The sequence below is a fragment of the Pholcus phalangioides genome, unplaced genomic scaffold (genome assembly GCF_987345545.1).
Source record: "Pholcus phalangioides strain wild (caught in Gottingen) unplaced genomic scaffold, Ppha-v1.0 ptg000004l_1, whole genome shotgun sequence".
Taxonomy (NCBI): Eukaryota; Metazoa; Arthropoda; class Arachnida; order Araneae; family Pholcidae; genus Pholcus; species Pholcus phalangioides.
This window is the reverse complement of record NW_028301597.1, coordinates 15,684,125-15,707,464: the sequence shown is the minus strand read 5'-3', so window position 1 is coordinate 15,707,464 and position 23,340 is coordinate 15,684,125. Positions and strand designations below refer to the sequence as shown.

The following is a 23,340-nucleotide window of genomic DNA, read 5'->3' as shown; positions in this document are numbered from 1 at the left end:
TATTTCAACACACCTATTTGAAGATGGAATAGTAGCAGTAATATATCCTATGGAGAGATAAGAAGTTTATGAGAACTCTTCACACATCCATTCACTCGAGGCGAGACTAGTCGATAAAAAGAAATGGCTAGAAAACACAGGCTGCTAGAGTGATTGCTTTTCTCACCAGAGAACAGGCAAACTAAAACAGAAAGTAATACACGGGTTGATTTTTCAATAGTGGCAATAGTGCTGTAGCAACAACATTAAATTATAACAAAGCAGAGACAGGACACATCACAAGTTAAATGTCAACTCTTTCTCAGAGCAAATGAACTCACCCCCCTCCATGTGCATGCACAATGATAACATAAATACAGCCGTTCTGAATGAGCCGCTCAGAGTATCGTTGCAATGTTTTCAAAGGAAAAACAGAGGAGCTGGTTAAAAATTGAATGTGCTATCAGTCACAACGCACAATGCCACCAAGGACTACTACTAAACCATATGGGTACCTCATCCATATTTTTCTATGGAATTTCTAATAAATAAGTGCCATCTGTCTTCCGAATTCGGAAGCAAACAACTTGTCACCAAGGATAACGAGACATGTGATATATCTGTATTACCTTCCAGAACAGTAGCAAGGTGGGTAAGAGCTTTCAGAGAGGGATGCAAAAATGTGTCAGACTATAGACTGCTCTCCATCCAGAGATTAGACAGTGCCAAAAATATCCAAAGGCTCTCTCTCTCTTCCAATGTGTTCGGCATAACTAGGAACACACTGAACATAACACTGGTGGTTACATCAAAGGCCTGTAAAACTTAGAACCTGATATGTTTACTATATATTTAAAAAATAAATAGTTGTCACTACTAAAAAAATCAATTTATGTAAATAATAATTCTAATCCTCTATCTGCCTTCTTCAAACACCTGACACTTTAAATTCAAATTAAAAAAATAGATGACATGACGGTATTTTGGAACTAACATGTCCTCATAAATATGTCGGACGCACACAAATACGTATGCCACACTTTCTAGCATACAACAAATTCAAAAGAAATTCCTCATCGGAATATTTACAAGGTGCATATATCTAATAATAAAATGATTGCCTCTTCTTGGTCTATATTGGATAAATACATTCTTACTCTTTATATTTAATTAAATGAAATCTAATGAATCATGAGATGAATCCAATGAATGTTTTATTCATTATTTTTTCAATCAATTAAAAATAACAAAATTAACAATGGAATGCAAAATTTTCATGCATCTTCATCCACACTGCAAAAAATAGTGATGGAATTGAGACAAAATATAGCTTTTTATTTTTTAACATATGAAAGATATGAGAAAAAGGAAAAACTTTCGATACGTAAATCACTTAGTAAAAGTATTGCCAGATATAATTAGCAAAATTATATTTCAAACAAATTTGTTAAATTGTTTGTGAATACAGATAAAAAAGAATAGGGAGAAAATCAGAAATTCTAAATCTATATGAAATAAAAGGAAAATGAAAAATACTAGATTTTTTTCCTCTGATACTTTATACCTTCCCCCTCCCTTTGGGTTACCTGGACTGTATTTTTCAAATATAGCAAATACTAATTCAGAGGCCACAATAGGCAAACTTCCCAACAAGATAGCTGGAGGGAAAAAAATGAAAAAGGTAAAAGATAAAGAAAAATTAATTAATATAAAAACAAAATCGTATTGGAAAAAGGCCCATAAAACTATGGTTGTTGTAGTTTAAATATAGTAACCCAATATCAATACATCAGAGAAAACTAAAAAAAAAATTGAAATAAACTGCCCTTAAAAATATGGTTGTCATTCATTCATAGCTTCTAGATTACTCCCACCCATATTTCCCCTTGAAGGTCTCTATCATGGGGGAATTCACAACAACCAAAGCTGAATTATTCCATGCATTTACAACCTTATTATAAAAAGCTCTCTGCGACACAACAATCTGTAATTATTTCTAACCAACCAAAACTGGTGTTCCCTAGTTAAAGTAGTTGAATAAAAATGCAACAATATTTCATGATCCATCATGTCGATCCCAATGAAAATCTTAAATAATTTGATCACATGTCCATGATGCCTACGTTGTTCCAAAGAAAACATATTCAAGTCTCCAAAAAACTGTATGGCTTAGTCTAGGTCAGGACAAACCAAGGTTCAGAAAAGTGGAAGGATGTCTCTGGGAGAACGCGAAGAGAGAACAGTTATGGTACAAGTAGTAGCATAATATCATAATTATACAAATGCACAAAATTTTATATAAACATGAAACAAATAAAAACTGTACATACATCTGAAATCTGATGAAAAAATACAAAAATAATAATGTAACTGATTAATTTGGATTTTATTTGAGAAAAAGAACTCTTTAATTAGATATCAAGAAAAGTGATGAAAAAAAAAGTTGCATGAGATATTAATAAGAAAATGAACAATAAATTAGCAGCATGAAGGGGGGGATGGGATTTTAACAAAAAATTACCTGTTCTTTTAGGTTGAAAACCTAAAGGACAACAGAAAATTTGAAACAGAAATGTGATTAGTACAGCCAATTCAAGAATAAAATAAAACTGAGGATGAAAAATAAAAACTCAAAGAAATAAAATTAGAGCAAAGCAAATATAACAGTGCATAAAGATAAAAACTGATCTTTACTTGAGAAAAAAAATGAAAACTGCTATTGATCGTTACCTTTATTAGATCCAGGACAAACAGTAGTAGTGGTAGGAGTTTCAGACTGCAAATTATAAAAAATAATTTTAAAATGATCTGAATATTCTTAGGGATATTCGAAACAACAGAAAATTTATCTTTATGAAAATTCAAATACAAAACATATACACCATAAAATTAGTTCACGAAACTAGGACTTTGAGGAAAAATATGATAAAATATTTTCACCTCTTGCATTTCCCAAGCAAATGGATCTTCAGACTGTGAAGAACAACTTTTTCCATCACCTGCATCATGAGAACTTTGTGGCGAAGAATCTGTACTCAAGCTGTTACAGTCTGCATTGGTTATGAGTGGCCACTCAAGTTCCACAAAATTATCTGACTAGTGGAAAAAATAATTAGATGGATGAGGTACGTATTTTCCAATCACAAATTTCAATTTCAATTTCAATTTTTTTATTAATATGTTAGATGAATGATAACAATACATTAGATTAGTGAAAACCACCAAGGAGACACCAAGGTCCCATACTGGTTGTTACAGTGAAGTTAAGTCAATAACATTTCAATTATCATACAGTGTAAAATAGTCACTATGTACTGATTTTTGAGATTGAAAACAAAAAATCATGAAAAAAACATCAAAATAGGAGGGGGGGGGGAATGTGATTACACAAACACATTTAATACATAAAATACAAATATATATAAATAATGAATAATGAATAATGCAACGGTCACAGGGGGGTGCTTTAGTGATCATAAAAAAAACAACTATAAATCAACATATGATTATGTATGAATTGGACTGGCAGAGCAGAGTTGACAGCAAGGGTATTTTAATGAATAATTCGACAGCTGGAGGTGAAAAGACAGTAATACACACACAACAGGGAGTGAGATTCCGTGGATGAAATCAGAAATAATTTTCAATATTGAAAATTTGTAGCATGTGTTTTTTGAGGTTTTTTCTGAAAATTGAAAATGAGGGGGACTGTATGAGATCATTTGGAAGGCTATTAAAAAATTTAGGAATGAGAAAGCTAAAATGTTTTCTGAAGATAGTTTTATGAACTAAAGGCATTGAGTAAATAAAATTGTGTCTATTAGATGTTCTTGACGAGTTCAGAGGTAAAGAGAATTGAACAAAGATAAGATAGTTTTCATATTTTTTTCATATTAAAAAGCAAAAAAAATTTTTTACATCTTTTGAGAGCAACTACATAACTTACAATCAATAGTTGACATTGGCATTCAAATTTATATCTGAAGCAAGGATACAAATTGCATTTTGAAAGCAGATTCAATTGCAAAAACTTTCATTCACCCGATGAAAATTTAATCAATGAAAACATTAAAAGAACAAAGCTGTACCAATACCTGCAAATTGTACAAGCTGAACAAACAAAAAAATTTTATGTTTTTAACACTTTCGGGCCTGAGCCTGAGCTTAACTTTTAACTCTAGTAGCTATAAAATGGCTGAATATATATGTTCCCAGTGTTTTTTGAAACATAATCTATAAATCTTTTAGTTCCAAAAAAAAAAAAAATATGTATATATACTTATAAATGGCAGCAGCCAACGGATGTAGCTGGTAGCTTTATGAAATGATGTAGGAGTAAGTATAGTTGAAACACATTTGTCTTCCTAGGTAAGGTAGCCATGTTTGTTGACGACAAGAAGTTTTTTTTTAATAAAAACCATTTTCAGATATTTGTACAACATTTGGTAAGTGTTTATTCAGAATTGTTTGAAATTTTATATTAAAAAATGTTTTCTTATGCGGAATTTTCTATAAAACATATTTTTTTAATTATTTCTCATTAAATGTTAATTATTAGTACCTTTAAATAATTGCTATATTATGAAAGAAGAGAGTTTGAAATTTCTAGTTAAGAAAACTGTTGAGATGTATATATTCTATGTATTTTTAAAAAATCATGAAAACTGCCAAAAACCCTCAGTCCACAGGGACAAACATAGTTGAAATAGCTTAGACCCGAAAGTGTTAATATCTAGCACAGCAATAAGAGTTCATAATCACAGTAGAGTCCCTGTTTAGCAATTTTTTTATACAACAAAATTTCATGCATTATGAAAGTTTTACGAGAGCAAATCCTATTTGCCTTAATTTCTCTCTCATGCATTGGAAATTATTTCTCAGTAGTTAATTTTTTTATGAAACAAAGTGACTTTGTTATATGGAAGCTCAACTGCATATGAAAGTTTAAAGCATACTTTGATACAAAATATTTACTTTCAATGGAGTGTTCAATGGACCTGTATCTGCAGCAGAATCACAAGAGCTGCAATTGTCATCTTGGTTGAAAGTCACTTCTAATGAGAGTTGGTTTCCATTCTTAACTCTATCATGGATGTGGTCAGAATCATTTTCACAGGCAACTCGTCTCCCTGTCCTTATTCTTTTACTTGGACTATCACTAACTGGACAGTTAGTAAGGTCCAAAATATTTTCTTCTGAATGCCTCTGTTTGATGCATCGCTTTTGATTCACCAAACGAACAGGGCCAACATCCGAGAATCTACGAGCAATCTTTTTACACGTTTTAGATTTCTTTGATAAAATTTGATGTGTTTTGACAGAGTTTTTTATTTTCTCTGCTGTAAGATGATTAAATGAGCATTTGGCACTACTGTGTGAGTTCTTTGGGTAAAATAATTCTTCCCCAGAGCTTGCATTTTTGTCATCATCAGAACCATTTTCACTTATATTCTTATTGGATATGAAGGAAGAATTCTTCACAGTCTTGCTGTGAGTATGATGACTTGATCTACGACGCAAGCCTGATTGTTCAGAAAATTTCATAGACAACACAGATGATTTTCTGTCAGCTGAATGAATTGTATCAGTAACATCTAACCCACTTTCATTATCTGATTGTTTGTGTGATTGACCTTCATTGAGCTCTTTTTTGCCTGAAATTAAAAAACAAAACAGTTGTTTGGGATGATGTAATATAAAAGTATTAGTACGTTTTTATTGCAAATTTTTGCACTGAAAAAATATATTGCAGTTCATAACGTAACAAGTTTTATGCTTTATTTTGATACATAAGCAAAAAGCTAATTTCTTTGGTTTTCACATTAATTCTGGTATAAATTTAATGCACGTAATGTTTCATGCATAAAATGAATCATTAATAATTAGTGACATTATATAGGACTAAATATTAGATTTTCAAAGAAAAAAATTCAACACATTTTTATTGTTATTGAATATTTAAGTTTAGAGTATACAAGTTTAACTACAGTCACCTCAGCTAATAAAGACAATTCCTTAGCCAAAACAAGACTTTCCATAAGTTTTTCTGGAAAATCATTTAATTTGTTCTAGGTGCGGCCCAAAATTTGAAGATAAGTGTTATAAAACACTAAAGAAGTACTATACAAAAGAAAAACTGGCCAAAGGCTAAAACAGCTTTACGATTGAATGAAGGAAAATATAAAAAATGATGAGATGCTGAGAAAATATTTTTATTTTCGGGTTCATAGATGTCATCTTATGTGATGTGGTCAGCTCATTTCTGCATATAGATGGAAAAGATAAGTTCCCAGAATGTCCAGACTGGCTAGCTTGATGCTAGGAGTCTTGCACCAAAAGAACACATGCAATGAAAATATTCAAGTTTAGAGTTTTTGCTTTCTTTACTTTGCTTAATCATTTATTTAATATGATATGGCTCAAAAACTTTCTGGAAGAGAAAGATATATGCATGGAAAGCAATTCTGAGGGGGATATAAATTAATCATGCTCTAAAGACAGTATTCTTTAGAATATGTTCTGATGATGCAAAAATTTAGCTCACAACACTGCTGTGTTGCGTGAGCATGTGCATCCATGTCAACTAAAATGTTCGTTAGCCAAGGTATAAAACACGTGGAAAGAAATTTCCTAAGCCAAAAAATTCATAAGCTGAGGTGTTTGTTAGCTGTTATCACTGTATATATCTATTATTTATGAGAACTCCATGCTAATTTTTCACAGAGTACCTTATAATGAACTTCAATATGTTCCAGCTATGCAAAAGAACTACCATGTGAATTAGGTATGTTAATAAGCCTGAGCAAGCAAGTATAAGTGTGTTAGTAAGTTAAAATTACCTGTATTGCCACTCACATAATGTAAGTGATGTAAACGATAGCCATCATCGCTTTTGCAGTGTTTTGTCTTCCTAAAAAACATTTTTCAAATTTGTTATTAGTACATCATGTAGAAGAGTTATCACAACAACAAATATTTATATTCAGTGTTTTCTTGGAATTCTTCCATCTTTTTTGATAAAGATGAAAGCATTTACATTTGCACTACCAGAAGTGAAATACAATTTAGGTCTAGTAAATGTTATAAAATGTCAAGTATGTTGAATTCAATGTAATCTGACTTCAGTGAAAAGCCTACTGTCAAACATTCATAGATTATTTAACATTATTTTTAGTTGGGAATGCATAAAAATCTTATTTGTAGACAAAAAACTGCTAAACCACTACTACTAAATACCACAGTACAGAATATATAGCATGTTCCAATAAGAAAAATGCATTCAATACAAAAGAGGAAAAAAATATGCCATCACACCTTTGAGCTTTAGAAATCTGTTTCAAAGAGCTTTTACTAGAGAAAGTTGCCACAATCTGAGAATGTGCTACACCCAACAGAAGTAGCATAGCAATTGGCATAACAATTTCAGATAATGGCACATCCTACAGAAATAAAGAAAAAATATATTACATTTGCATAAAGAAGCTAATGATAAACAACATATAATGATAAACAAAATATCATGCAGTGAAAAAACAGATACAATGGAAATGAACACAGGTGCTTAAATTATGTTTATAACCTCTACTATATATCTTCTCTCTATGTACTTACTGAAATTTAGTTTGTAATATGCAAAAACTTTCTTCTGTGGGAAAAATTGAAGGAATGAACTGAAAACTACATTCATAACATTTATTCTGAGTGTCATGAACTTTCCATTGAATTAACAGTGAAACTTGTCAAAGACTTACACTGTATGAAACAGAAATGTCTTAAAATGTAGTCCCATTGATTGCTATTGCTTTGATGAGCGTCTTTATAAAATGGAAATGTGTCTAGAATGGAATATTATTCTAGTATCTTGACATTCTATTTCATACAAGTTCCACTGTACCATAATTAGTATATCAATATGTAGTATAATTAGTACATGTGGGCTAAATATGTTGTATAATTAATATGTAAATATGTTGAACAATTGTATTTTTTCCCGTGTCAAATTTTAAAAAATGTTTCCAATTCATTTTTTTTTCTAATACAACAAAAATCAGAAAAAAATACAAAAAACAATGTGTGAACATCAAAACACAGTACAATATTGAACAAAAAATAGAAAAATTAACACAAACACTTTGTGACCTATAGGAGTTTTGCAATCCTTCCATCAGGTCTAGATGAGGCACATACTGTAGTTACAATGCAACAGCGTTGGTTACTATGTTGTAGAGTTGGTTTATAATATTGCTTTCTCGTTAATCTTATCCGAGTAAATTCAGATGAATATAATGAAAGATCACAATATATATATGTACACACATATATATTTTACAGTAAATGAAACTCACGGAATTATATCTGTATAATTTAAGTTTTTTATAATTGACAAAATGTCTTTTGTGGAATTTGTAACGTTAATTGTATTTTTAATGCTATAAAAATAGTTTCTTATTTTTGAAGCTGTATAGGAGTAGCCTTTTTTGAAAAGTGTTTTATTTGTCTTAGGGACGTGATATATTTTACTTTGTCTGAATTTCTATTTTGTTTTTTTATTAATCAATTATTATTTATTAATGTAAATTTTAAAATCCTGTATATATAAATTTGCCTGAGTGTTAAGGTATGACATTCTATTTTATTCGGATAAGAAGAATCTATTATTTGGGATCTTATTCTATTGCATGTGTTGTTCAGTTGATATATGTTGCTATCGCATGCTGCCCCCCCCCCCCAAGCACAAATTCCATAATTCACAATTGAATAAGTCTATGCATAAAATACATCTTTGAGAAATTTTTATCAACAATGTATTTAAATTTATAAAAAACAGCTGTAAAATTTCTTATTTTTTAATTACTTTCTCACAATGCAAAATCCATTTCATATTGTCTTGTATAATTATACCCAAATAATCATATTCCGATACTCTATTTCTTGACAGTTAAAATGGGTTGTTATTTGGCAGCGGCTGTATATTTTAATGCAGATTTCTGTGTTAGCGTTTATGTTTCTGGTTTTTAAGCACATGTATTTAGTTTTTTGTAAGTTTAATTTTAGTTTATGTTTGGCTTAATTAAGTCCTCTTCTACCTATTTACAATACTTTCTAGTTCAGCGTCCTCAACATATAGCACAGTATCATCAGCAAAAGATATCAATTTGCTATTTAGCTTCAATTTACAGAAATCATTGATATAAATTAAGAACAACAAAGGTCCTAGAACAGATCCTTGTGGTACTCCTTTTTTGATTTCTGGAAATGTGCTCACTTTTTCATCAATTATAACAGCCTGTTGTCTGTTATATAGGTTACAAACCACTTTAACATATTGCCTCTTATACCTATTATTGATAATTTTCTAGTTAGTATATCCAAGTCCACAAAAGTCCACACTTCTTAAATCTAGAAAAACTGTTATACAATATTTATTGTTGTTTATTTAATTAATCATTTAATTAAACTATTGCCATTTCTGTATTTTTATTTTTTTGAAAACCATACTGGTTAGGAGCAAAAACATTCTTATGGTTTAGATAGCTGATTGACTGCGTTTTCATGCATTTTTCTATAACTTTTGAAAAAACCGGAAGAATCAAAATGGGCCTGTAGTTTCCGAGATCAGTCACGGTACCCGTTTTAAAGATGGGATGAACTATGGAATATTTTAACTCGGGATAGAAAAATCCCTGTAATATTGATAATTTAATGATATTTTTTACTACTTGAAGATGATATTTGGAAATTATTTTACGCATTTTAGGAGTTATCTTATCATACCCAGTACGCTTATTTCCTTTCAGCTTAGAAATAATCACTTGTAAATTGCTGTCATTGAGCTCTGAGTAATACATTGAGTTAATAGAATTATATAAATTGTCACTTGTTTCATGCAACTAAAATTATCATTTTCTACCATAACATCAAGATTTCTTGTTATAAAATCCCCATTGAACCTTTTGGCTAGTTCAATTACCCTTTGGTAATTTGGTAATGTATTGTGTTTAGCGTTTTTATTTAATATGTCCTAATTAATACATTTCCATTGTAAGCATTTGTTTGTTTTTTTCCACACATTTTAAAATTATTGTTAATATAGTTTTGCTTTGTTATTTTAATATAGTTTTTTAGTTCTCTGTTATAATTATAGTATTCTGTCTTGTAACAGATTATGTCTGGCTATTTTTTAAATTTTTTGTACAATTTTTTGTAACATTTATTCTATCAATAATTTCTTTATTTATCAATTTATTTTTATTGGTTATTTTTTTAACCATTTTGGTCCAAAGATTGGAATTTAATTCTATAATATCCAAAAAGCTTTTCTACTTGTTTAAAATGTTTTTTCCTCAACTAATTACCTCAAGATTTATATTTGATATAAAATATTCAAATTTTTTATAATTTATGATATTAATATACTTATTTTCATCACTTGTATTGTTATTTTTTTCCCTTATGAAGTCAATATATCCTATTACTGGGTGGCCTATCCTATGGTGCTATCCTATCAGTGGTATGGTTTTTAAAGACTGAATTTCGGTATAGTTTCATGTTTATTTCTGTAAAACACATGGTGAATACATGTTTTAGTTTCGTTTGTTTCTCTTGTTATTTTTCATGCAGGGGGATAAATCCATTTATCGCCATTATACCAAGATATTGAGATGTGTCATTGTCATTGTTATATAGATTGATATTAATGTCTGTCTCCAAAAATTATCATATTATCTTTCGAGTTTCGTAAAAATAAAGTTCTACTTCATTAAATTGTGTGATAAGATACGAATGCGAGCAATATAAATGAAGTATATCTAAATCAAAATCTGGGAGATTTATACACAAATGCTCAGCAGAAACCAAGTTCTATATTTTTGGGGTGATTTTTCTAGCTTCATCAGCATACATGATCACTCCTCCAGATTTATTATAAGTTTTGCAGTTTGTATAACATTTATAATTATTTATATTTTCTTCATGTAGTTTTTAATGTATGCACACATATACTGTATATGACATTTTCATTTATTGATGCTACCTTCAGGCCTTGTATTACTGTGTATTCTTGTGATACACAGAGAAATGCCTGAAAGAACAAATAAAAAAATTCAAAGTTTTTAGAATCAAGGTCTGTCAAATCAAGGTCTTATTGCAGTGGCTCTAAAAGTGAGCGCTGCAAGGAGCTTGTGTATTGATGCGTGCCCATTCAGTTTTTTGAAATGATCCTTTTCTAGACTATTCTGGACAGTCATGATTTAAATTATAATAATGCCAAGGACGGAAAAAGTTTGAAGCCCACTGCTTCATTGCATTGAAGGAAAAAGTTTGCACTCACTACAAAATCACCATCTGGTGCACTGTAAAACAAGTATAATGCAGCAATTTGAAGGAGGTAGAGAAAAATGAATCCACGAGCAACCCAAGTATCTGTTTGAAGCTTCCACCTGCAGGACAACACAATAAAAACAAGATTATTTTCCCAAAAATCACACCAAAGTTTCAGATAAATAAGAACACTTCACAGCACCTTTTAACTTCTGGAAATACACGTTCCCAACAAGCTCTTTTTACAAGTGCTACATTCAATTTTTTCATCGTGTAGAGGAAGCAACTGAAGGTCTCAGAGTGCAGACAAACTATGTTCTATACCTCTCAATGGGTACTGTTCTCTAAGTTGTGCGTGGGCAGGCCCTGCACACAAAATACACCATAGGCAGATATGGCATATTGCCATTCTATGCACAGAAAAAAAGAACATATTCATGCATATAAAACATTCGTGGACATAGGAAACATTCGTGGTGACCAAAGCATAAAAAATTGATTTTATTTTTAAAAATTGGCTCCAAGTGTATGTGTGTGCGGTTTTTTTTACACAGAAAAATACCAGCGGACTTGCTAGGGGTTGCATATTTTCAAGGATTCATTGTGCATTTTTAAACAGAATGGGTACCTACAATTATGAGTATGTTATATCTGAATCCAATCAACGTGAAACATGCATGTTCTGAAATTGATGCATTTCACAATGGAAAAAAATTCAAGCTAACAAAATATACATACAAAAAGGCATGTATTGTGTTTTCTTTACTGTAGTATGTCATTGTTTAGACTCAGATCTTAATATAGGCATTGAAAAAAAATAAAACTGCATGTTAATAATGTGTTTCGTTAAATTTCCTTACCAGCTGAAATAGAATGGCATGAGAAGAACACGCAAAATTCCAGACAAAGTTGCACGCATCCAACTATGTTGTGGTTTTGCCTTCGTAAATGTGGAGCCTAAACAAACAGTAAAGATGATTTGAATATATGATACTTCTTTCTCATAAGACAAATGCATTTCTTCTATCACTAATATCAATTGATATTTTACCTCTGACTAGATCTACATCTATCAACCCTGGTTTAATTTTGGCTTTCTTCTTAGGAATAGCATGAACTCCCTGGATTGGAAACAAATTTTGTGATCAGAAATTCTTATAACATATACATTTTTACAATTTTTAATGGCAAAAGTTATGTACAGGTATATACTTATAGGTTCAAACAATTGAGGTTCAACAATAGGTTTGAAACAATTTTCAAAATTCCAATATACAACCATAAGAAGGAGCAACAAAAATATAATACAGTTGATGCTTGTTATAATAACCTCTATGGTTTCATCAAAACAAACTTTACACCCAATGAAAAGGAAAACACATGTATAGTAGCTATATATATGGTTTGTTAAAAAATAACTGACCTTTACTCATAAAAAATTCTTGCGGACACCCTGTGCTTGAAAACCTAATTAGAAAGTTGTTGCCCTGTCTTTCCTGAGGCTAACAAAAGAAATTCCACCTTTTTTAAGTGCAATATTCACTGAAATATATAAATTTAAAAATTGGAGAAAAGTTGGGGGAAGAAACAGCATAAATGAGGGAAAAAACATTTTTCATTAGTGTTTATCCTGTTTGTTTCCAACTTTTCTCCAGTTTTTAAATTCAAATATTTCCAAGAATATTGCATTTAGAAATGAGGAATTTCTTTTGTTGGTCTCAGGAGATATAGGGCAAAAACTTTCTAATTGGGTTTTCAAGCATGGGGCAACCGTATAAAAAGTTAATAAAGTATGAATGACTGGATATTAAGCAAAGATGGATAAAGTTGAGACAGAAAATTCATTCCTCTGTAGGTAACCGCACCACCGACCTATTACAATCCTTAATGGTAAGCTTAATAGTAAGAGCACTCACCTGGATTGTGAGAGGTTGGTAGTTCTATTCCCCACAGAGGCATGGGAATTTTCTTTACGAGCTTCATGAATCTCCACTTGGTATGTAGTCTTTTGTACTTGCACTAGCAAGTAACAAAACAAGCAAAAGTCAGGCAACATACATATGTTAAGGCCATGCATACACTCACACAACACATTCCAACATGTACTGATTCGTTAGAAATTCTGCCGAGAAATGTGTACGAGGTGTATGTTTGGTTTGAGAGTAGTAGTCTTTCGTACTTTGTATGAAAAGTGGAGAGTGATGTCATTCCTCTCCACGAATGGCATATCTGAGGTCCACACGTTATTTGGATAATTTTTTTAAACTGAAAGTATGCCTCTAAAATGAACAGTTTGCCGGTAAATTACGGTGCAAGCTTTTAGCTATGCACCCTGTATATAAGATTGTTAAAAAGATGGTAATCATTCATATAATGAATAATTCTGCAGTCAGAATGACTTAAGTTTGACTGAAATCATAAAATGAAATGTCTCACTTTCAGGATACGTTCATCTGCTGACTTCTCCCATTTCTGTTTATCATAAGTTCCAATCTGAAAAATGTAAATATATATCAGTACCTTTATCAATGTTACATCTTGCTTATTTGAACATCAGCAAACACGTGTCCAAAAATAATACAACACCAGTGATGTCACTATTCCACCTCTCCTGTTTCCGGAACCTAGATTGTTGGGAAAACCTAGCACCCTTACATAATATAAGCACAAGGTAAAAGGAGATACCTTGGCTAACAAATGCTTTGGCTTATGAATTTTTTGGCTAACAAATATTTCACTTGATAATATTGCCCTGCAATCACTTGCTCTCATAAGAAAGTCATGTTATGAGCAAAATTTCCATGCCAATCAAAATTAATCCTATGAGAAACTGTCACTTCAGAATCGCTTTCCAAGATACACCTCTCTTTCAGAAAGATTTTTAGCTATTTCATGTAAAATTAAAGATTAAGCTTGCTGGATATAGATAAGCTGGATTAAGATAAGAACATGCAAATAAATAAAGAGCCTAAACTTGAATATTTTCAGATCATCAAACTGAACCATCTGGAGATTCTAGGAACTTATCATTTCCATCTGCATGTGTGTGAGACAGAAATGAGCCGACAATATAACATAGCACACCACCTCATACTTTTTTTTCACTATGGCTCACGAACCCGACTGCATAATGTAAAATAAAAATATATTCAGTTTTCATTTTTTGTTTTAAATTCTCCTTCATTCTATCATGAAGTTGTACCTCAGCCTTTGGTCAAAAAACAGTCAACAATGAATGCAAATAGCAAGGTAAAACAAGGTTAACAAAACATTGAGTATTTACATTGCATCTATGCCTCATATCTACACTACATTCAATTGTGCAGTATCTAAGTAATTTACAATTTTCTAAATAGACCATAATAAATGTACTGAGAAAAAAAAATATATTGGGGTAGCCAGTCCAGTTGAAGTTTTGCGTGAAAACATTTACTTACTTTTTCTTGGTACCAGCTGAGAGCAGTGGACAAGGAAGACGTCATGGTTGATGGAGCATGCACACAAATGAGTAGTAGTATATTTTATGAGTTCTGAAATTCACGAAGTGAAAAGATTTACATGAAATTATATCATGCAATTGTGCAAAAATTGATAGAAATCTTAATCTGCTTAGAAAGCTTTCTATGCACAGTGAAACTATGCACAACGGTGAAACATTTGTGACAATGCTCAAGAGACTGGAGAAAAGAATCATTATACAGGATATATTACAGTTGCCCACCATTTGGAATGTCTGTTAATATATGGTGAAATACATTGAGGTCATTGGAAGTATGAAGGAGGGGGTGATTGTCTTCCCCCCTCAGTAAAAAATAGTATTATTGGCATAGGTGGTGGAGGGAAGGTGGGCATTAGCTCTTCTCCACCACTAACCCCTCTCCCGCTTCCTATTCGAGGAGGCTGTAGCCTCACACAGTTGAAAAGTGAAGCGTCCATGAATGGAAGGTGTCGGCCATGCGTGTATCCAAAAGACGGATGATCACCCCTCCCAAGAGCCTTTCAATGAGAAAAAGATTATCTTTTCCAAAAAATATGGGACGATTGAATGAACCGAATGGTGTCTGCCTCCACTACATTGTCAGCTGAATATGTCTGCCTCCGTTTCATTCACAGCTGATATCAGCCTCCACTCAATCAAAACTGAATAGGTCAGCCGAAGCTGAAAATATTTGAATTCACTCCATTCAGAGTTGATAGTCTGCTCGATTTCATTTTCAACTGAAAATATCTGCCTCTGATTCATTCGCAGCTGAAAATATCTGCCTCCGATTCATTCGCAGCTGAAGATATCTGCTTTTGCTCTATTTGCAGCTGGAGATGTGTGTCTCGGCTACATTTGCAGCAAGAGATGTCAGCCTTTGCTACATTAGTAGCTAAAAAGATGCTTGCCTCAGCTTCATTTTAGGCTGAAGATGTCTGCCTCTACTCCATTCACTGCTGAAGATTTCTGCTCCCGCTTCATTTGTAGCTGGAGAGAGACATCGCTCATATTTACTGCTGATGGAGTCTACCTCGGCAAAGCTGAAATTTATCATAGCTGAAAATATCTACCTTGACTCCATTCATAGCTAAAAATATCTGCTAGGCTTTATTCACAGCTGAAGATGGCAGCCCTTGGCTCATGCCCGGATCAGAGAGGGATGAGGGGCAGTCACACCACTCCCAAGAGGATAAAATTTATCTATAAAATATGGATCGATTCAACAAATTTAAGCACATCACCCCAGATCGGCACCTGGTGTTGGAAAACAGGAAGTGTTCATTATTTTGGTTCTACTGTAGGTGGAACTATAACAAGACTGAGGGAAATGCTATTTTTTTTTCAGGGCCATGGTTCCACTTATTACCAAAATCTCATATCCTATATTACTCTTTAATAGCTCTTGTTTTTCAAATACAAATACAAATACAAATACAACGCCACAACAGGCAAATTGCCCAACGAGGTGGCCCGAGCCCCTACCTACTACTGCTACACCACACATGCACCCCCCCCCCCCGCGGAACCCCCCCCCAACGAATCGGTACATGCGGGACTGTGCGTGTACGTGTAGTGCAACCTGACGTAAAGTTTTGTTTTTTGTGTGTAATGCTTGTTATGTGTAGTGCTGTCATCTGCCCCCAGTTTTACTAACTATGAGTGAAGTGTTATGGTTGAATGATTTACCGTTGTAGGACTGTTGCTCTCTGTGGCGAGACTTTTTAACGGGGAGATCGGCTCGCATTTGCGCCTTGAAGTTGGGAACCACAGAAAACCAACTTCAGCCGACCACCACTGTGGGGTTCGAACCCGGATCCTCGCATCACGAGTCCGGCACTATAACCACTCGACCACCACAGCGGCGAAAATTTTCATAAAGATGTTTGAGATATAGCCTTGTTTTGCATAATATATAGGTCTTAGTATATATAAGAGGCCTTAGATGACCTTGCATAGCACTAACCATCAATTGCATTCAACTTTCTTAGGTATTGTATTGCTCAAATGCCCCCCCCCCCCATGATGGTTTTGCTCTAGGCTGAGTAGAATCCCCTCTGCGGGCAGGTATTAGTACACCCATCCACCCCCCGCTATTCGAGGTGGGGTGTTTGTTTTATTTGGTCTCCTCAAAATAAGGAAACAAGTTTTTCAACAAGAAACTTGGCTCATACACGAATATATACTTTAGTGAGATAGATGGCCTTAGCCCAAGATATCAAGGAAACATTTTATTTTCTGGATATTATGGCGTATCAATAATAAACGTGCCAAAGCGTATTGAGGTGAACTCAGAAAGAAAAGTCATCTTGTCTAGCAGGGACTCGAACTTAGGCCCTGTTGCATAACGGGCAACCATGCTACCATCTACACCACTGGAGATAGGATTCTGCCTTCCTTATTTCACACTGTGTACAGATGGTAGTATGCTTGCCCTACATGCAAGAGGGCGTAGGTTCAAGTACCGGCGGAGACAAGATGACTTTTCTTTCCGAGTTCACCTCAGCGTATCCAGAAAATATAATGCTTCCTTGATATACTTTAGTACTATATTTTTTGGGCTCGTATCGAAGAAGTCCAACAAAATGCAGAGGAACCATGCAGTGCTGTCTTAACACACGGCCCGGGAGTGCTTCAGAAAAATCACTTGGCCCGGGTGCCCATGATGCTCTTAAGACGGCCCTGGAAACATGCATTCAACTCCCATGGTTCCCCCCCCCCCCCAGGAAGGGAAAAATTCTAACAATTCCAAAGCATTATCACAGGGAGATCTTCGCGTATTACCGAACATTTCCCCTACATTTAAAGAGGATTTATGATATATAAACACATTTCAATATAATCCCTTATATAAAATTTTTCTTTCGCAAACAATATTAATAAACAAAACAGTAGAATGAGTCTAAGCGAGGGGTGTGCACACCCCTCGCTTCTTTCTTCCCCCTCGTTTGAATTGTGCGGCTGCATAGATTATATGCAAGAGAGACTCACATGCTGCGCAAGAACAAACGCGGACGTCATTCCGGCTGACACAACCATGATGATGTATAATGTGTGCGAAATAAAAACGCCCGCTGAGAGAGACACACTCATTCAAATCCCCATCATCATGTAAGTTAAGGTAACCCCCTATCACGTAAATAAACAGTGAGACTTTTCTTGACTAGACTAGACTTGATTGACAATATCGATACTCAAAAATAGAGAGGGCGGAGGGGTTCAGGGGATGGCCTTAGTAGCCAAAAGCTCTGTATAATTATTATTGCATTGTTATTATTGAAGAAGGTTCGTTTGATGTTTCAGACGTGCGTCTGCAGCCTGCGGTAGACCCAAAACCAGCAACCAATCAAAAAGCATCATTTTGACGTCACCAAAAAGGGAGATTCCCCCTCCCTTCCTCGCTTAGCGGTGACTTGTCCTGCTTGGCGACTTGTATCAAGGTTTCTAGAATATATAAAGGACTTGTATGTCATGTTGGCGAGCGAAATTTGTGGCGTCTGTAAAAAAGGATTTCAAAAGTAAATCCCCCCCCCCCTTATTAAAGAAACACGTGAGAAATGTCCACAAAATTTTATGTGAAGGTTCCATTTCTTGCTTTGAAGGGAACTGTTCTGTGTGCAAAGTTTAGAACATTTTGTGATTACAGAGAACCAGGGGCGTAGCCAGAAATTTCGTTCGGGGGGGGGACCACTTTCATTTCGGGGGGGGGACCAAAGTGACAGAACAATGGATTTGGCCATCTTTTTCCCTTTCTTCGGTCATTTTCTCACATTTCGGGGGGGGACCAGACCCCCAAGTCCCCCCCCCCCTGGCTACGCCCTTGCAGAGAACATTTGAAAGAAGTGCATTCTGTTACGCAAACTTAAAATAAAATTTCTGTTACGAGGATATAATACATCAAGAACAAATGAGTTTTCCTTCAAAAAAATTATAAACATGGGTTTTTTTATAATTAAAAAAAAAAATCTATGAAAAAAAAATAAATTTTATAAGTCATTTCATACTCGCTATTCATGGGAAATCTGCGTTAAAACACTTACTTTTTTAGTTTATTAATCACCTTTGCAATTTAAATATTGAAACAATTAAGTTTTATGTTTTTTCTATTTGTATTTTTTACCGCTTTAACAGGGGTTTGATCCTTAAAATTTCTTGGGCTGTGTACTATTGACAATAACTTAATATGATTTTAGAAAAAACAAGTAAGATTCATCCTGTTTTGATTCCATCATGTCAGACATGATATAAATAGAACATTTATTTATAAAACCATGCTTATTTTGATTGGATACTCGTGATATGAATGAATCACATTTAACCATACATTAAAAAAACGAAGATAGTAATGAGAAAAACAAAAAAGCCTCAGTCGAGTTATTGGGATTCGAACCCACAACCTTCGCAATGCGTGTCTTAGGCTGGTATCACGCTATGAAAGTTCTTTGTCAAAGATCATTTATAAAATAAGTTTGACAAAAAATTTCATAGTGTAATGGGCAACTTCGATAAAAGTCGCTCTTTATCAAGTTTTATTTTATCAAAGTTAGCCTCCTCGTCCTATATTGGAAAAAAGATTAATGCTGATGCTTTCTATACTGCAATTTCAATTGCTGAAGTTTACGTATAGGCTATACTTTATGATTTCATAAAGAAATTAGAAAATGAGTTGTAAGATAGTCAGTGGGAGCTACAAATATCTTAATGCCGTATATGTGAACATCAGCCTACAAAAACAGAAACAAACAGTTGGATGCTTATCGGTTATATCGAATTCAATTCCGTCCTAGTGAACCTGCAACGCAATACTAAAATAATGTTGAATATATCGTTATAACGAATGGTCATATTTATATGTATATATGAAATACAAGGGGTCTCATATTTTCAAGTAATACGTCACCACTCGTGGTGGTGGTGGGGGGGGGGGGGGGGGTTCGCGTTTGCTGACTTTAATGACAAGGTGGGGGGGGGAAAGGAGTTGGAGTGATGATTGTTTGAGAAATAGAGGGGTAAGAAAATATGAAATTGGGTTATGGTATTTGGTTGGTATATATGAAATGGTATATTATTTCCGAAAGTAAAGTATTTATGTAAATTAGGCCCTATACTTCTGGTACTTGCAATCAGGTAGTGGGAGCCCTATAACATCACTCGGTCTGAGACCGTGGCCCCCACAAGGGATGGGCTGACAAGGCTCCAGCCCTGGGGTCCGGGAGGATTTTCATCATTTTTTTGTTTTTTCAACTATAAATTCATCATAAAGGGGAACGTGAAAGATCCCAGCCTAGGGGCCCTGCTTCAGGATGTGGGGGCCATGCCCGGGGCCTTATGATGCTCTTAAGTTTTACAGACATGGGTTATAGCAAGATTGGGGTTGGATGGGTCAATGAAGGCTACATGTCGTGGGTGACAATCTACGAGTCCGCAAATTTTAGGGGCCGGGGTTGTGTCCAAGTTTTTCTTTGGGGAGCCACACTGGTGGTTTGATTTTTTTTTCAATGGATTAAGTTCCATAAAATCGAAAGTTGTATTTCAAGAAAAAAGCCCGAATATCTCTCTGAAGCACTACCGTACTATTGCGAGAAGCGACGTCGGGTGTGTTTTGTCGACGCAATAGCTAGATGGCGATCTCTAGCTTTAGATAACGCTCTGATTCTGTTCATTCCCCTATAACCACTCAAAGAAGGATCGACGTAACTACAGATTTGTGTCAGAGTTCCTCACTCTTAGTAAGCCAATGCGCCACAGCGTTGGTTGATTTTCAACTTTGAGCCCTGAAGGCTAGTCGATCTCACGTTAAAAAGTCGTGCCACTGAGAGCAACAGTCCTACAACAGTACAAATATTCAATCATTACGCTTCACTCACAATTTAAAATATCGATGGCAGCACTGGAAAATCAGACAACACTAGATAGGCACTCAGACTGTTAGGTACACTCCCACATCTCCGGCACAACTCATTCGGTAGTAACTTGCCCATGACGATAGACCGGAGTTTCGCTAGGTTTGAAAGAAAGTCTTTGTAAACGTTAGAACCATTGAAATATTGATAACAATTCAATGGACCACTTACAGCCATGATTCCATAGCTCCCTTGTCTCAGTCAACGGTTCACCCACGGCTCTCTCAATACTTGAAGTACTACTTCAAATCACTGAACAGTTACACATCAATATAGATAGCTTGGCTCTGATAAAGGCTGGTGACTCTCCCATAGAAGCTGCGACTCACACTTTGAGAATAACTGACGTGCAGTACACGGGTATTAATATTTTATTCAAAAGCTACGTGAACATCTTTAATGTTTGTGATACATACGTAAATAATTTTAATTTTAATTTAAGTCTGTTCGAGGACCACCTTTTCCATTATCGCGAATAGGTTGAGGACTCGAATATTTACGTTGTATCGGTTTTCACGAATATCGGATCTGTCGAATTTTTTTCACGTGCCACTTCGCTATATCCGGGCTCGACTGACACATCACTGGATTTGTTGGTTCATATAGATGATACATTTATTTCATTATCATCTGAGATAGTTGACAGTAAACCAATATCAGGTGGGAAATCTTTTATCAAATATTGTCTCCTCATCAATGTTTGATAAAAGAGTTATGCCGATACACTTCCTATCCTGCACTGTGACGTATTAACTCTTCAAAAACCTGTTATTTCTACGCAGGGCCGCAACTAGATATTTTGTCACCCGGGGCAAGTCGGCATTTTGCCGCCCCTTGTAATGTAGAAGCAGTTAAAGGGTGAATTCGGCACCCCCTTCTGGTTCAGCGCCCGGAGCACCAGACCCGCCTGCTCCCCCCTATTTGCGGCCCTGTTGCTACGTTACCTTCTCCTCTCACTTGCCACTCCCTTCTCTGGGGAGAAAAAAAGATTTTTTTCCGTGTGTATTTCTTGGATTAAAAAAAAAAACTTGATTTCCTATCATATTTATTGTGTTGAAAAAGAAACCGCAAGAATCTATAACTAGGCTGAGGCAATCGGGGCACTGTCCCAGGGCTCCGAGCCGAATGTGGCGCACAAAAATTTACACTTACTAGGGGTCTGTTCATACAAAATTTGGGTCCGCTTTCCGGACCCTAAAAACGAACCCTTCACGAAATAAAAAATAATGAATTCATAAATTTGAAATTTCATTTCTTTTGCTATAGATCAACTAGATTATTTCGCTTCCCACAAAATTACTCATTTCATCCAGGTTTAGGTTCACTTGTATTCAAGGCCATTAGTTAGGGTCCCGACATTTCCAGAGTGGTCATCATGCCCTGAATGCGTGGAGAGGCGGATCAGTGGGCAAAGCGCACTCGGCATCATAGGCGGAGATAGACTTGGAAGTCTGGGGGGCACGATGATGATGATGTGCCAATTCATCTATACATATATGGATTAGATCAGTCGACTTCATCTTTGATGCTGGGGGGTAATGCCCCCATGCCCCCCCCCCATATCTCCGCCCATGCTCGGCACCCCCGCGCGCCATCTCATGACGAAATAAGTTTTACTTAAATACTTATTACTATTAATTCATCAATAAGTATCATTCACACTAGTAATTATAATTATTAAACAATTATTAATTAATCAAGATGGTTGGGGGAACGATTGAGTTAATGATTTTAAATTAATTAAAACGGGCTTTAACTGGTAGGAGTAAATTAATTATGAGCATCAATTACTTAAATAGCATCCAAAACTCATCATGGTGGTTATTTCGTTTGTTAATTCATTATTTTTTTATAATTAATGGATTATTATTCATCAAGGAAATGATGAAATAATACTAATCATCATCAGGAACTAATAAGTTCGTGATGATCAACTGATTCATTTAAAACGGACTTTGACTTGGTAAAAATCCGAAATGAAAACGTTTACAAGCGTTTTTTGGACTTTCACCAACTTGCTTTGGTAAAACCCGAGTCTTTGGGATTTTACCGTTACATATAAGACGCAATATTAATATGATGAAACACGGGCAATTTAGTCGCTAAACTTTTACTCTGAGCGTTGTATTCCTCAACTTCTTCATAAACTGACATATTCATTATATATTGTAATGTGGTCCATTTCCTTTATAAAATAAATAAAAAAAAAATTGAATACAAAATTTATAAAAGATCTTTGCCCAGTTTTATAAAAGAAAATTTATCAAACTTTTATAGTGTAACGCCGGCCTTACGCTCTAACCACTGTACTAATTGCGGTTATGAAACACCTCTAAAATTAAGCATATCTATCATTAAACGTCGCCAAGTATGTTGGTGTCAATCAACAATCGTGCCAAATAACAGAGATCATATCCTGCGATCAAGGAGAGGAAAAAACCTTCTCCACTCCCTATTTACTGACGTCATAAAATGCTGCTTTTTCATTGGTTGCTGGTTTTGGGTCTACCGCAGGCTGCAGACGCACGTATGTTTCAGTGGTCGGTCTGATGTTGTCCCGTGTTTACGAAACTGTTCAGTGCATAATGAAACGCCTCCAGTGTTTCGAAAATGTTTGATATTGCCTGGTGTGGAGTCCGAAACGCTTTACTCTAATGTACT

The 23,340-nt window shown here is 34.6% G+C and overlaps 1 protein-coding gene across 3 annotated transcripts in view; it reads right to left on the bottom strand.

Annotated features, from left to right (window-relative positions):
• Positions 1–17,925, bottom strand: part of phtf (putative homeodomain transcription factor) — a 37,439-nt gene extending 19,514 nt beyond the window's left edge. Inside the window, exons 1-12 of one of the 3 annotated variants that reach the window (XM_089230979.1) lie at positions 17,768–17,925; positions 14,736–14,828; positions 13,735–13,791; positions 12,350–12,419; positions 12,159–12,255; positions 11,309–11,417; positions 7,294–7,418; positions 6,819–6,889; positions 4,954–5,633; positions 2,920–3,075; positions 2,710–2,755; positions 2,501–2,521 (exon numbers count right to left, since the gene is read on the bottom strand). In XM_089230979.1, the coding sequence (XP_089087105.1) occupies positions 2,501–2,521; positions 2,710–2,755; positions 2,920–3,075; positions 4,954–5,633; positions 6,819–6,889; positions 7,294–7,418; positions 11,309–11,417; positions 12,159–12,255; positions 12,350–12,419; positions 13,735–13,791; positions 14,736–14,780 (1,477 nt within the window). In that variant the 5' untranslated portion in view covers positions 14,781–14,828; positions 17,768–17,925. Of the gene's footprint in view, positions 1–2,500; positions 2,522–2,709; positions 2,756–2,919; positions 3,076–4,953; positions 5,634–6,818; positions 6,890–7,293; positions 7,419–11,308; positions 11,418–12,158; positions 12,256–12,349; positions 12,420–13,734; positions 13,792–14,735; positions 14,829–17,277; positions 17,387–17,767 lie in introns of those variants that run through there. The other 2 variants (XM_089230980.1, XM_089230982.1) reach the window with 2 other exon arrangements.
• Positions 17,926–23,340: the final 5,415 nt, after the last annotated feature.